General features: G+C 55.1%; 1 protein-coding gene across 1 annotated transcript; it reads left to right on the forward strand.

The window, feature by feature from the left end:
- The first annotated feature begins 355 nt into the window (after positions 1 to 355).
- Positions 356 to 13157, forward strand: Npepl1 (aminopeptidase like 1). The gene is made up of 12 exons (XM_034495240.3): positions 356 to 602; positions 1103 to 1288; positions 1647 to 1817; positions 4004 to 4093; positions 4469 to 4550; positions 6075 to 6217; positions 9580 to 9657; positions 10628 to 10728; positions 11005 to 11128; positions 11361 to 11537; positions 11886 to 11996; positions 12543 to 13157. The coding sequence occupies exons 1-12, from the start codon at positions 453 to 455 to the stop codon at positions 12702 to 12704; spliced, it is 1575 nt and encodes a 524-aa protein (XP_034351131.1). The 5' UTR covers positions 356 to 452; the 3' UTR covers positions 12705 to 13157.
- Positions 13158 to 13829: the final 672 nt, after the last annotated feature.

Raw genomic sequence — 13829 nt, forward strand, 5'->3', positions numbered from 1 at the left:
CAGAGGTGACAAAGTGCAGAGGCTGCCTGCTCTCACTGCTGAATGGTGACCTTTCCGGCGAGTGTAAGGCTAAGGAGGCGGCCTACGCTGAATAAAGGGGGAATCTGAGTGCCTAATTGTCCGGCCCAGTAGCCACGGCAGTCCCTGGCAAGTGAGGCTTCATCGTGTCCAGGAATCTACTGGAAGGCGGGCCAGGGTAGCAGCCGGAGCTGGAGCGGCTCCAGGGGCTCGTGCGCCACTCGCCCCCAACGGAGGCCCGGAAGGCGCACTGCGGCCCGCGCCCCGCCTCCGCCGGCGCCCCCTCGCGCCCCGGGTGGGCCCTGCAGGGCGGCGCTGCCCGGAGGCGGCGGGGAAGGCGGAGCGCCGAGGCCGGGCGGGCCGGGGCGGCGCCGAGCCGGGCCGGAGCAGGGCGCAGGGTGCTGGGCGGCCCGGCTGGGGTCGCGGGGGGGAAGATGGCGAGCGTGGGGCTGCAGTTCCAGGCGAGCGCCGGGGACGCAGACCCCCAGAGCCGGCCCCTGCTGCTGTTGGGCCAGCTGCAACACCTGCACCGCGTGCCCTGGAGCCACGTCCGCGGGAAGCTGCAGCCCCGGGTCACCGAGGAGGTGAGCGGGCCGCGGCCGCCATGCGCCCGCTAAGCCCAGGCCCTGGGACACAGGCCCCGCCTCGCCCGCGCGCCCCGCCAGGCCCAGGGAGCAGGCCCGCGACAGGCCTGGCCGTCTGTCCCGAGGGCCCTGGCTGCAGCGAGGCTGGGCCTGTGTCGCTGGCCTGCCTGGGCCGAGCTACCTGCTTGCGCGCCTCCGGGCCCGGCCTTACAGAAGGCCCAGTGGCGGCCTTCCGCGTGGCCTCTGGCCTCGAGACCCACGTCCATGGAAACTGGCTCGGAGCCGAGCCTCCAAGTGTTTGAAGCAGAGGGTCCCCAGACAGGCCTTGCCAGCGCGAGGCGCAGTCCCACGAGGGTGGTAGGATGCCAGAGAGCCACACAGCTGCCTGGTGGTGGTTGGGATGCCTGAGACAGACAAGCAGGCGTGGCCAGCAGGGCATCTCTAGCCACACAGCACACGTTTTGAAGCCGCGTCTGTCTCATGTCTTCTTTCTAATCTAGCTCTGGCAGGCAGCTCTAGCCACGCTCAACCCCAACCCCACAGACAGCTGTCCCCTCTACCTGAACTGCGCCACAGTGGCAGCTCTGCCTTCCAGGGTGAGCCGGCATAACAGCCCTTCTGCAGCCCACTTCATCACCAGGCTTGTGAGAACCTGCCTGCCTCCTGGAACACACCGGTGCATCCTGGTGAGTGCTGGGCCCTTCAGTGTACCTCAGCCACGGCCCACCTCAAGCAGAGTAGGCTGGCCCATGTGGTCTCCCATTCTAACCCTTCAGCCACCAAGTGATTTACACCAGATCAGTTTTCGTGACAAATCAGAGATGCCAGCCTATATTTATTGAGGCCTGGGCTTATATGTCTGTGCCCTGCTCATCTGTCTGGGAAAGAACGGACAACATCTGGTGGCAGACATTTTTCTCACGCAGCCTCAGGTTACTGTGGGGCGCAGATCTCTGGGTTTATCCACTGTAGAGCTGATACGGGGAGAGTCCTGGTGGCATCCCTTTGTAGCTTCAGCCCCACCCGGCTTCTCTCTCACTACAGATGGTCTGCGAGCAGCCTGAGGTTTTTGCCTCTGCCTGTGCCCTGGCACGGGCCTTCCCACTCTTCACACACCGCTCAGGGGCATCCCGGCGCACAGAAAAGAGGACGGTCGTGGTGGAGTTCTTCCTGGTGGGACAAGACAATGGCCCAGTGGAAGTGTCCACCTTGCAAGTGGGTGTCTAGAGGGAACACTGCCTCCTGGGAGCTCAGGTGGAAAGCTCTTCCCCTCTCTTCCCCAGAGAAGGGTGCTTTGGGGGGGAAATCCCAAAAAAGGGGTTCTGTTGTGTTGTATTTTTGGGTCTCTGTTCAGTGCAGTTGTGACTTGATTATACATGGTTGTCCCCTTAGGTGGGGAGCACTTTTGTATGTTAGGTGGGGAGCGTTTGTGTGTTAGGTGGGGAGCACTTTTGTGTGTATTGTCTCACTGGAGCTTCAGAGGAAACCTGTGTAGGCTGGAAATCAGTGCTAGCCTGTCAGTCAAGGGAGGCACCTGACCTACTGCCTTGACCTCGCTTCCACCCAGCAGCCAGAGACCAGCTCGCGCCCCTTGGGGAGGCTGTCACTTGAGCCTCAAGCAAGCCCCTTACATGGGGACTTTGTCCTCTGTCTCCCTGATCGAGTTAAAAGGGGCGGTCCTCCACATCTGCCATCTTGTGTCAGCTCTCTGTGTTCTTGAAAACAGTCTAGTTGCTTTGCTTGTTTTAACCCTCTTTCTCTACCGGCCCACCCAGACCTAGTTTGGGCCCCTTCTCTGTTTCTAAGGGTCACGGTGTGTCCATCCCTCCTTGGAGCATGCCCACCAATTCTCAAGCCCCTACCCCCAACTGGCCTTCACCCTCTTACACATTCTCTTCCCAAACTCTCTGTCCTTACTGTCTCCACTCCGGAAGGTTTCTGCTACCTGTGGACCCCCCTGGCAGTGGACACTGAAGACCATGTCTGCCTGCTAATTCTAGGGGTCCCCTCTGGGCTCCTGGCTCACCTGCTGCCAGCTCCCAACTAGGAAGCCTGAGTATAGCTCTCCCTTCTTCCTGCTTCCTGCTAGCCCTGCTCACTCCCATCCCTTCTGCAGGGCTTTCTAGCCTCCCGCCATGATTCCCTACATCTCTCAGCCAGCCAGGAGTGCTCACATCTGGGCACTCCATGGTGATAAGCGCCTCTCCTTTCCTTTATCGGGGTACCCCCCCCAAACCCCCTAGAGCTCTGGGTCCTGTAGACTTTAACCGGTTGCTTTGTCCTTGTCTCCGCTGACACTTCTCCCAGTGATTGGAGAGTCTGTCAGGTTGCCTGCCATGTAGCAGGCCGTACATAAACACGTAGGGAAGAGGCGGATGGACGTTGCTTCTCTTGTCAGTGAGACCGAGGTTGAGTGAGATGTATTTCACTCTCATTCATTGCTTAGTGAGAACTCTGTGGAGGGTCTGCAGGGTTAGACTGCCTCCCTTGAGGCCGCTCCTCGGCCCAACACACATCCCACGCAGGCCACCGACTGCTGACAGGTGGCAGGGGCTCACAGGCACAGCTCATATCTGAGCTGTCAGCTCCCGGGTCTCTACGCGGAGCCTTCGAGGTTTAATTACCTGGGACAGGCAGCAGCTCTTGTGATGGTCAGACAGCGGGGGCGGTGGCCGGCTGGCAGAATCGACCTGTTCCTGCCCTCCTGACACACAAGTCCGGGGGAGGTGATGATGAACTGCAAGTAAAGCCTGCGCCCCCGCAAGCCCCTTAGTATCTGTTTCTTCCGGCCAGCACAGAGGCGCTGACGTAGCCCGTTATCCCTGGCTTCTGAGGCTTTGGGTACATGATGGCCTTAAATGGAGGTGGAAGTGTGCTAAAGTCGGCTAGGAGGAAGGCCCTGCGGCAGGGAAAGATGGACGGGCAGGGGTCTGGCCTGGGGTCCCTGGATACATAGAGCATCTACAGACCCTATTGGGCTGTCCCTGAGTTGTCCTTGGCACAGAGCTAGGAGTCTGGTAGGGTCTGTTGTCTCGAGCTCCTCTCTTCTCCTGTGTCCTCTGAGGCTAATGAGTTCTCTAAGACAGAACATGGTCCCGTTCCTTCTACAGCAATGTCCTAATAGACCATTCAGTGACAAGGAGGACAGGGCGACAGACCTCTGTTCCTCCAGAGAACTCATAGAAAACACCTTCGACATTGTAGGGTGAGGTTTAGAGGGATCCCCAAAGCGTCTGCTCTCACCTGCTCCTTCCATGTCATACCTGTGGACAGCCTGAAGCAGTCCCCAAGAGCGTTACATTGATGTCTGTGGTTCTCGGGGAACTGGCTGGGATGGGGAGAGAACATCTCTTCCCACCCTGCCCGAGGCCCCCAGTGATGAACTTTGTCTCCTTCTCCAGTGTTTAACCAATGCCACAGAAGGTGTCCGACTAGCTGCTCGCATTGTAGACACGCCATGCAGTGAGATGAACACAGACATCTTCCTTGAGGTTTGTGGCCTTATCCTGCCAAGCTCAGGTGGGATGGTCTTCAGATCACAAAGAGAAGGCAAGAGAGCCTTAAGTTTGGCTGATTTCGTCAAATCCTGGTGTCCATCATGCCTCAGCTGGTCAGCATCCTCTGCTGAGGGCGTGGGTAGGATAGAGCCTCACTGAGCTCATCTGTACGCCGAGACCAGCTGTGTGCAGGGCCGGTCTTCCCCCCTGGGCTTAATCATGAGAGGCACAACTGCTGGCCTCCAAGGTGGTTCCTTTCCCACCATGAGGCCATGGATAGACTCATCTTTGATGTGAAGGCCAGCCTCGCCTTGAGTCAAGCCTTTTTCACATGTCTCGTGCTGTTATTTTTTCCATGAACATGTGCAGGAGATTAGCCAAGTTGGGAAGGAGCTGGGGATCACCCCCACCATCATCCGCGACGAACAGCTAAAGACCAAAGGGTTTGGAGGTGCGTAGAGCTGCCTCCTTCCACAGCAGCCACTGTCCAGGAGAGGCTGGGGGAACCTGGGTCTCAAGGGTAGCGTTGGGAGCATTTGGCGAAGGGTCCCCAGTCTCATCCTGCCGGGGACATGAAGGGAGTAGAATCATCCTGGGTCCCAGGCCAAGACCGGCCAAGACCCGAGCCCGGGAGACAGAGCATCCCTGGGGGAGGCAGGGGCAGCCTTCCAGGTTATGATGCTGATCCTGGGAGTCACTAGACCCCTGTCCTTCTGTCTTCTGTGTCCCGCCTTCCATGCCCTTGTTCAGAGCCAGCTCAGTGAGACCATTTTCAGGGTCCCAGTGGATAGTGTTCTCATATAGAACATATTTCCTGTGACAGTCACGCAGTGGGGGTTGTCCTGGCCTACATGTCTCTCTTAAAGCTATCTCCTTCCCTGATCTCTATATACCTAGGAACTAGAGGGGAAAGCTGGGCTGTCTCAGGTACTTTTAGACTAAGCAGGCAAAGGTCACTGCCACAGGTGTTGGTGATTACGAAGCAAGACCCTTCCAAGGTCTTGGGCTCAGGCAGCAGCATTCTCGGTCACACTCCTCTGCTCACCTGGGGTTTCTTCTGCCACGGCCATGTGAAGACTCTAGGAAGAAGAGTCTTCTTGTATGCTGCCGCCTGGCCTTGGGGCTGGGGGCAGGGCTAATGCTGGTCAGACTGTGCCCCCCCTTGGGTCCTCTCCAAAAGACAACTCACAGTTGGTCAATGTCTATCTCAGAGTAAGAGTTGAGAAGCATGACCAAGCAAGATGTTCACCTAGTCTTCAGAAGGCCTTGTCACTTGTGCCAAGTCCTGTTAGAGACAAGGCCTTAGGACTACCTCAACTAAGGGAAAGAGAATTACAGGATGGGAGTGCCCATCAGTGGTATCACTGGGGCCAGCTGTCAGAGTCATGCCAATCCCCACACATGAACCAGAAAACTATGCCATTGGCAGCGGCCATTTTTGTTGGGGAGTTTCTCTGAGGAGGTGGCAGTCGAAGTGGGTAGGATGAGTAGGACTTTGTCAGACAGCCATTTCGGCCATCCTCGTGGTTGGGCAGGGCACCTTGATGCATAGACTCTGTGCTCAGGCAGGCCCCTCTTTCTTAGGGAAGATGGAGCATGTAAGCAAAGAGGGAGGGAGGTGATGGGAGCTGCAGGAGGAGGAAGGCTCCAAGCTCAGGTGGGGGACCCAGGTGGGCAGGAGAGGCCTTGAAGCATCATCCACAGTACATCCTCCTCTGTCCCCCCAGGTGTCAAACAATGTTTTTCCCCTCAACGAGTTTTCTTGCCTAACAATTCTTTGCAGTCTTAGATGTTGGAATGGATCTGAATTCTCCCATCCCATATTGGCCCCTAGCAGGAGTGGGAAGGGAGATCCTTCTGGGGTTGTTCTGCAAGGGCAGTATGGGCCAGCTAGTGTCAGCACCAGAGCCTACAGGGCCTCTGGAAGTCCCCACCGGTACAACAGGCACCCCGCTTCTTCCTTTTCCCTATACAGGAATCTACGGGGTTGGCAAAGCTGCCATCCACCCACCCGCTCTGGCCGTCCTCAGCCACACCCCTGATGGGGCCACACAGACCATTGCCTGGGTGGGCAAGGGCATCGTCTATGACACCGGTGGCCTTAGCATCAAAGGGAAGGTGAGACGTGGGTTTCGGGATGCAATTCAGACGGCGCGTTCGAGTACCTAGTGCACTTAGTATTAGGAGTGGGCGACTGTTGTATTAAAAACCCTCCTCTTCTACCCAACACAATTATTTCCAGGACCACTCAGGAAATGGAACTAATAATACAAGTTTAAAAATAACCCCAAGAGCAAATATTCTCTTTTATTGAATTCCACACACATTATCTTGCCAGTTGAAAATTTAGAAAAGAAAAATATTCCAATCCAAATAGAGAGAGCGGCAGCATATTAACACTTCAAATCTCATTAATGTATTTTAATAGGGAAAAGACCCACAAAATAAGTGTCCATCTCTGTCTCTGCTAATTGCTGATGGATTGTGGCATTAAGGAAGTTTGCCTGAGTCTCTCTTCCTGTGAATTCAGCCCTACCCAGCCTTCTGCACGTGTCTGTGTTGGGTATACATGAGAACCAGGGTTGTTCTGTTCCTACTCAGAACCCCAGCCCACCATTCCTTTAACTCTGAGGGGTTCCGATCACCCTAGGCAACCAATACCAGAGGCTCAAGGGGGGGGGGACAAAACAAAAAAACCCAGTTCACTTTCTAGAATAGTCCCAGTGTTGGCCATCTCTGAGATCATTAATAGCGTTCACATATCCGTGTGTCGACGTGCCTCCAACGCCACCCTCAAAGGTTTACAGAGTCTCACACTCCTGTCCAGGGCTCCCGATGCCTCAGTTGAAGCATAGATGCCCCAGTCTGCAGTCTTGGCCTGTGTAGCATCTGCAAGTGGGTATGTCAGTGTTCTTTGAATGATTGTTCTGATACAAAGCTGGAGCCGACCTGGGCCTCGAGTGCCTGTTTTGTTCCGTGATGGGTGGATCTCCTGGAGGCTAGCCTCCCGCAGAACAATGGATAAGCAATAATTTGGTGCACTTCCTCATACCAGAAACCTCACATTCCTTTGTCACCATTAGCTCATCAGAGAAGCCCTGGAGCATGGGGAGGCTGACAAGATGCTACACAAGTTCCTCAGAGTTCTTCCTTGTGCAGGAGAGCTCGCCTTAGTGCTGCTGATGCACGCTGCCCTGTGCTCTTCAAGGGAGGCTTGCCCTGTTATTACCGTACCCATGTCTCATCTAGAAACTATTTCTTGCTTCTGCCTCAGGCAGTGGCTGTCTGGGTCTGTCGCTCTCTTGGCTGTCCTGTGCTCCCGGTGACCTGGAAGAGGCAGCAGAGGTGTGTCCCTTACAATAGGGACAGTGACTCACACTCCAGTGGGATTCTTTTTTCATTTAATTTATTTTATGTGTTCTGCCTGCAAGTATGTGCAGCACATGCAAGCCTGTGGATGGTTGTGAGGTAGTCCAGGGGTGCTGGGAACTGAACTCAGGCCACTCACCAAGTGTTCTTGGCCTCTGAGCCATCTCTCCAGCCCCAGGAAAAATTTTAAACTTTAAAATTTTCAAACTTAGCATTACTGTTTCATGGAGGGGCTTCTGCAAGTGAGGTCACCGTGACTTGATTTCCCAGGAGCGTACGGAGAAGGACCCAGTGGCTCTTGGCTCGCTGTGAGGCCACAGCCTCCACTGGACCAGAGCTTTGACAGTAGCTCTGCCTTTTGTGCCTGTGTCAACGTGACCAGGGCAGATGGCACCTCGGCTTCAAAAAACCTTTCCCTTTATAATAACAGAAGCAACATGGGGGGTCAGAAGACCTCAGGTAAGCAGCTGAACTTGCCACTTTGCTTAGGAGGTGACACCTGTGCAAAGGTACACCATGTTCCATGAACAGCTGTCAAAGGCATTTTCTGGGTGGGTCGTTTCGAAATGGCTTTCTGCTAGGCCTGGGCCCCCTGGGTGGGTCGTTTCGAAATGGCTTTCTGCTAGGCCTGGGCCCCCATTTCTTCATTTCAGCAGGCCTGTGTGTTCTCTCCGATTAGGTCAGAAAGATGGCTTCTTTTCAGTCACGTGAGATGGATGCTTTTCAATGGATGTTATTAGAAAAGCAGTCCCTCCTGCATCCAGAAATACTATCAGCTAAAATTCAAGTCCCTTGTGATACAATGGGGGTCTCCAAAAATGACTGTACGTTTCAAGCCCAGATTCTTATTCCTGAGGACATGTTTTTATTTAAAATACAAACCTGTCAGTTGAAAGCCTATACAAGGTAAACATTTAACAGCATAATAGTGGAGGTGGCTTTTGCATTAGAGGCAGGGGGCTTCAGCTGCATGCAGTAGAGTAGAGACTCCCTCTGCTGATGGATAGTTGTCAGTGGCGTAAGGGATAAGCAAGGTATGCTTTCTACAGCCAAATAGGAACTGGTAGGCAGGGAGAGGAGGTGACACAGGGCTGGTCCTCCCCAGAGAAGCTACAGGGATGGACAAATGAACAGGGATGGACAAATGAAGACCAGTAAAGGTGTCTTCAAGTGGTCACTGCAGGAGTAGACTGAAGACAGGCTGGAATGAGTGGGACCGTCTGTGGCAGGGGCTGCAAGGTTAGAGACTGGAGGGGCTAGGGTGCTGCAAGGTTAGAGACTGGAGGGGCTAGGGTGCAGGGCTCTTCTTTGGAGGAGATGTGGACAGGATGCACTGTAGATTGTACCCTCACTGCGACTGGAGATAGACCAAGGGTGAGGCCGTCAGCACACTGTTGTGTCTGACTATAGTCGGACTTAACTGCTAGAAGCCAGAGCCATACACAGGCTTGTAGCCTGTGCTTACGGAGAACAGGATAGGCATGAGCCTGGGGTTGCCCTCTGTCCCTCCTCAGAGACACAGCAGGAACCTGTGGTAAGTGTAAAACACGGGCAGAATGGCTTATTCGCAAATACATCACCTCCTGGGTCCCATATATGAGGAGGAAGCCATAGTTCTGATTGCCACTGGGAAGCCTAGCCAAGCCTCTCGAGGTGTTGGCTGAGTGACCCATGTGGGCCTTGGTTTCTGTGGAGTCAGTGTGGGGAAGAGGGCAGGGGCCCTGAGCATAGACTCCTAAGCTGGCCTGGGGTCCAGGGCTCTGTGGGAGACCCCAGTCATGGTGAGTCTGGCCACTGGCAGCTTCCTGGTCTCCTCCGTATTATTATCTATTATTATCAAGCATATTATCTATTGCTTGATAGACCCACAGCTCTACAAACGAGTTGGATCTCCGCCATTTCTGCTGTTACTTCCTCCTGCTACGGTAGAACAACCGCCTTTGGCCAGTCAGTTTCATGAACTGTAGGGGTGCCCAGGGAGCCCTGTGAAAGGCAGGGCACTGGTGTGCCATGCGGGTTGGAGCCTTAGAGGTTGCTGTCAGCCATGCTCCATGCTCGCGTGGCTCATGTGGCTTAGACTCTCTCTTCCCCGTCCTTTTGTGCCTCTGCAGACCACTATGCCAGGGATGAAGCGAGACTGTGGGGGTGCCGCAGCCATCCTGGGAGCCTTCAGGGCGGCCATCAAGCAGGTGAGGGCACGAATCGTGGTTTCTTTCCCTCTGGCTGTGCTTGACTTCTCCCTCAGGACTGCGCGCGCGCGCGCGCGCGCACACACACACACACACACACACACACACACACACACACACACACACACGCACTGGAGCTTGGCAGGGCTTGTTTGGTAAGAAGGGCTAACTTAGGGTGATTGCTGAAGGGTCTCTGAAGGAAGCAGCCAAGGCTGCAGGTGTTTGGAGCCGTCCTTTACTCCTGCTGTTGCTCTGGTAGCTGAGACATGCTGGTAAGGAAACAGCAGGCAGGAGAGCCCCTAGCTGTGGAAGTATCCCAACACACACACACACACACACACACACACACACACACGCACGTAAGCACGCACGCAAGCTTCTGGGCTCCCCTAGTTAACTGGGATCTCCAAAGGCACTGACACCGAGGGATCCTCTTGACTCTCCACTCTCTTGAAAATGAATGTGTCTCTGATAGAGAGCCACAGAGCAGCAATGGCAGAGACTCGGCCCATGAGACACTTGAGTGTCCACAGCCATGCTGTAGGGGTCACACTGAAGGAATACAGAAGTGGAAAGGCTGTTTCTTGTCATGGGGGCTGGGATTGCTACCTGTAGGAAGAACTATTTAACTAAAATCACAGGACCCAGGAAGTGATGTGTAGTAAAATTCTGGGTAAGAGTGTTGGTCGGGAGGCTGAGGCAGAAGGATTGCCTTAAATGTAAAGTTTTCCTATGTTGTGTAGTGGGATCTGCTGCATGGTCTGGACTCTGGAGGGCTTTCCTCTTAGCAGGGACTTGCCACATTCCACCTTCAGACCTGAGCTCCACACCTCTTGCTCCTCAGGACCCCAGTCTTTCTGTCTCCTGCTGTCTGCAGGTCTAAGAGCACCTGGCATTCTCTCCCTTTCTCCTTCACTCCCTCCGGAATTTCCAGACTATAATGGAACCTCTCACCTGCTTCTCCTCTCAGGGTTTCAAAGATAACCTCCACGCTGTGTTCTGCTTGGCTGAGAATGCGGTAGGACCCAATGCCACCAGGCCGGATGACATTCATCTTCTGTATTCAGGAAAGTAAGGCCTCCCTCTCACGTCTTACACTGTTGCTTAGACCTGTTGCTTCTTCCCAGAGCCAGTCCAGGTCGGTCTGGTCCTAACCAAGGGTGTGGTACAATCCTGCCCTGCCTCCCACCTGTGATACCTCCTGAGGGATGAGGTGACCCACATAGTGCTCGGAAGGGCACGTGCTAGTCATGGAGATAGGAGCTGCAGGAACTGGGCTACCAAAGGGAGGTCACTTGGTGCTCAGTTGGAGCTGCGTTCCTGAACTCAGGTCTGTGTCTCCCCCAGGACTGTAGAGATCAACAACACGGATGCTGAGGGCAGGCTGGTGCTAGCAGATGGGGTGTCTTATGCTTGCAAAGACCTAGGGGCTGACATCATCGTGGACATGGCCACCCTGACAGGAGCACAAGTGAGTACCACTCTTCATCCCTGGCTGCAGCCCTCGCAGAAGTCAGGAGGCAGGTAGCACCCACTCTTGCTGTTGGACCGGAACCTGTGCCCCGCCCACTTGTCCACAGCTTCTCTCTGCCCTCCTCTCCCTCTCCCTTGCTGTATTTTCTGTCTGCAGACTGCTTTGCTCTCCCCCTTACGTTCACTGCCGTCTTTCGGGTATGGTTGCTTCCCTTGTGTCCTTTGCCTAGGGCATTGCCACAGGGAAGTACCATGCAGCCGTGCTCACCAACAGCGCTGAGTGGGAGGCGGCCTGCGTGAAGGCCGGCCGGAAGTGCGGGGACCTGGTCCACCCGCTAGTCTACTGCCCTGAGCTGCACTTCAGCGAGTTCACCTCGGCTGTGGCTGACATGAAGAACTCGGTGGCGGTAGGTGTGGGGCCTGCACTGAAGGGCACAGCCGTGGCCCCAAGGAGAATGTGAGCAAGACCAGTGCTCCCAAGCACCAGACCTAGTGCAGAATCCGATCACTGAGCATGCTCGCTGAACAGACCCACAGGGGGTCGGACATATTTGCCCCTTCAGCTCCTTTGTACTGCTCCTTGGGAGGGTGGAGGGAAGATGCCTTGTTCTAGGTCAGAGCCCTCCTCAGCCATCTGCTTCAGCAGATAACTTCTGTGTGTATAGCTGAGGGATAAGGATAGGTTAGAGAGAACCATCCAGACTCCTCCCACTGCCAGGAGAAGGATGTTACCAAAAATGTCCTCTTGTCCTCAGGACCGAGACAACAGCCCCAGCTCCTGTGCCGGTCTCTTCATTGCTTCACACATTGGATTTGACTGGCCTGGGGTCTGGGTCCACCTGGACATCGCTGCGCCAGTGCATGCTGTGAGTGCCTCAGGGCTGCTCCTCAAGGCCAGGCAAGGGGCCCTTTCCCTCCAGACACATTGTCATTTCCTCCTCATGGCCTGGGCCACTCCCTCCTCCTCCCATCCTGTTCCTGCAAAGCTCCTCTGGCTCAGAGCTGCTGCTGAGTTCATCAGAAAGGTTCTGTGTTCTGTGTCAGATTATCTGTGGCCCAGCCTCCAGCCAGCTGTGGTCCTGACCCCTGGCCTCCTCATCCCTGGAAACAGAGTGGCTGCTGTGCAGTCTACAGCCTTTGCTTAAGAGGAGGCCTAGGCCATCCTCGCCCTGAGCTGGGCTACTAGTGAGGCTGTGCCCACCTCCCGGTTTCCTCTCTTGGCCCAGGCATGTAAGGGCGTCTGCAGGAAGGTCCCAGGACCTCTGTGTGAAGAAGGGGGATGGTAGAGGCCTAAAGAGCAACCATGCACAGACCAGGACCTCTGTGTGAAGAAGGGGATGGTAGAGGCCTAAAGAGCAACCGTGCTCAGAGTTTTCCTCTACCTTAGGCTTTTCCACCGTCTCTGTCCACAGGGCGAGCGAGCCACAGGCTTTGGGGTGGCTCTCCTACTGGCTCTTTTTGGCCGTGCCTCTGAGGACCCACTGCTGAACCTGGTATCCCCACTGGACTGTGACGTAGATGCCCAGGACAGCAACAACATGGGGCGTGACTCCAAGAGACGCAGGCTCGTGTGAGCACTACTTCCCAGCTGCTGACACAGGGTTCCTTACCTCACTTTGCACTGACTGATTTTAAGCAATTGAAAGATTAACTCTTCAGATGAGTTTGGCTTCTCCTTCTGCACCCAGTGGTGGTGGGAGTAGGCCATTCTTTTCTTAGAAGCAGCTTAGGGGGTTTGTGGGGTCTGGAGAAAACTGTCACAGATCTCATAGGTCTGCCTCTCTGCAAGCTCTGTCCTTTGTCCTCCACCCTGGTCTTTAGAACCACCTCAGGTCACCCTCTGTGGTGAGTGCACTTCTTGATACAGGCCCTTACTCTGCTGGGGCTCCCTGGGGTGTCCAGCCAGCCCATGCCTGGGTAGATGTGACTGGGTGTTAGGGACCCCATTCTGTGAAGCAAAAAGAGCCTCACGGCCCCCACCTACACCTCAATTCACTTGAAGTTGAATTAAATATGGCCAAAACGTCCCTTCGTCTCTGCTCAGTTTGTCTCTACTTCTCTGTCTTACAACCTAGAGCCTGTCTGAGGCTGAGGCGCAGAAGGCTCCAGCCAGCGGCCTTCAGGCTCTTTCTTCTGGTCCTGAGTCGGCTTGTTGAACCTGTTTTTCAGCCCAGAGCCATGGACTCTGGGGCAAAGGACAGCGGCCCTCAGGCCCAGGCCTGTTCTGCTTTGGTTTTCTGAGTCTCCACACACTGGGATGGCTTCTGAGAGACTCCATTCATATTGGGTTGGACCTGGCTTTCCTCAACTCTGAACCCAAATCTCACAGTTCCTACCAGAGAAGTCCTAGGACACAAAGGGCCTGGTTTAGAAACCACCTGTGATTCCTGGGAGCCCAGTCAGGGTTTGGGGTCTGTAACACGACACCTAGGCTACAGGGAAGGGACAGCAGGCAGGCCTCATAGTATCTGGGGGATAAGTTGACTTTCTAGTTTAGATGAAACCCACCTGCTCTGTCTTCCAACACGGTAAATACATCCATTCCAGTGTGGCTGCCTGAGAGATCAGAGCTAGGCCCCAGTGAGTAGGGAGGGCTTCCTACACCTTCTCTAAGGGGTAGCGAGGCAGGGGCCTGCCTGTAGATGTGCAGGGTGTGAACCAGGGAATGTCGTGCCAGTTCACTGACTAATCTCAGCCTA

Source organism: Arvicanthis niloticus, chromosome 2 (genome assembly GCF_011762505.2).
Source record: "Arvicanthis niloticus isolate mArvNil1 chromosome 2, mArvNil1.pat.X, whole genome shotgun sequence".
Lineage (NCBI taxonomy): Eukaryota > Metazoa > Chordata > Mammalia > Rodentia > Muridae > Arvicanthis > Arvicanthis niloticus.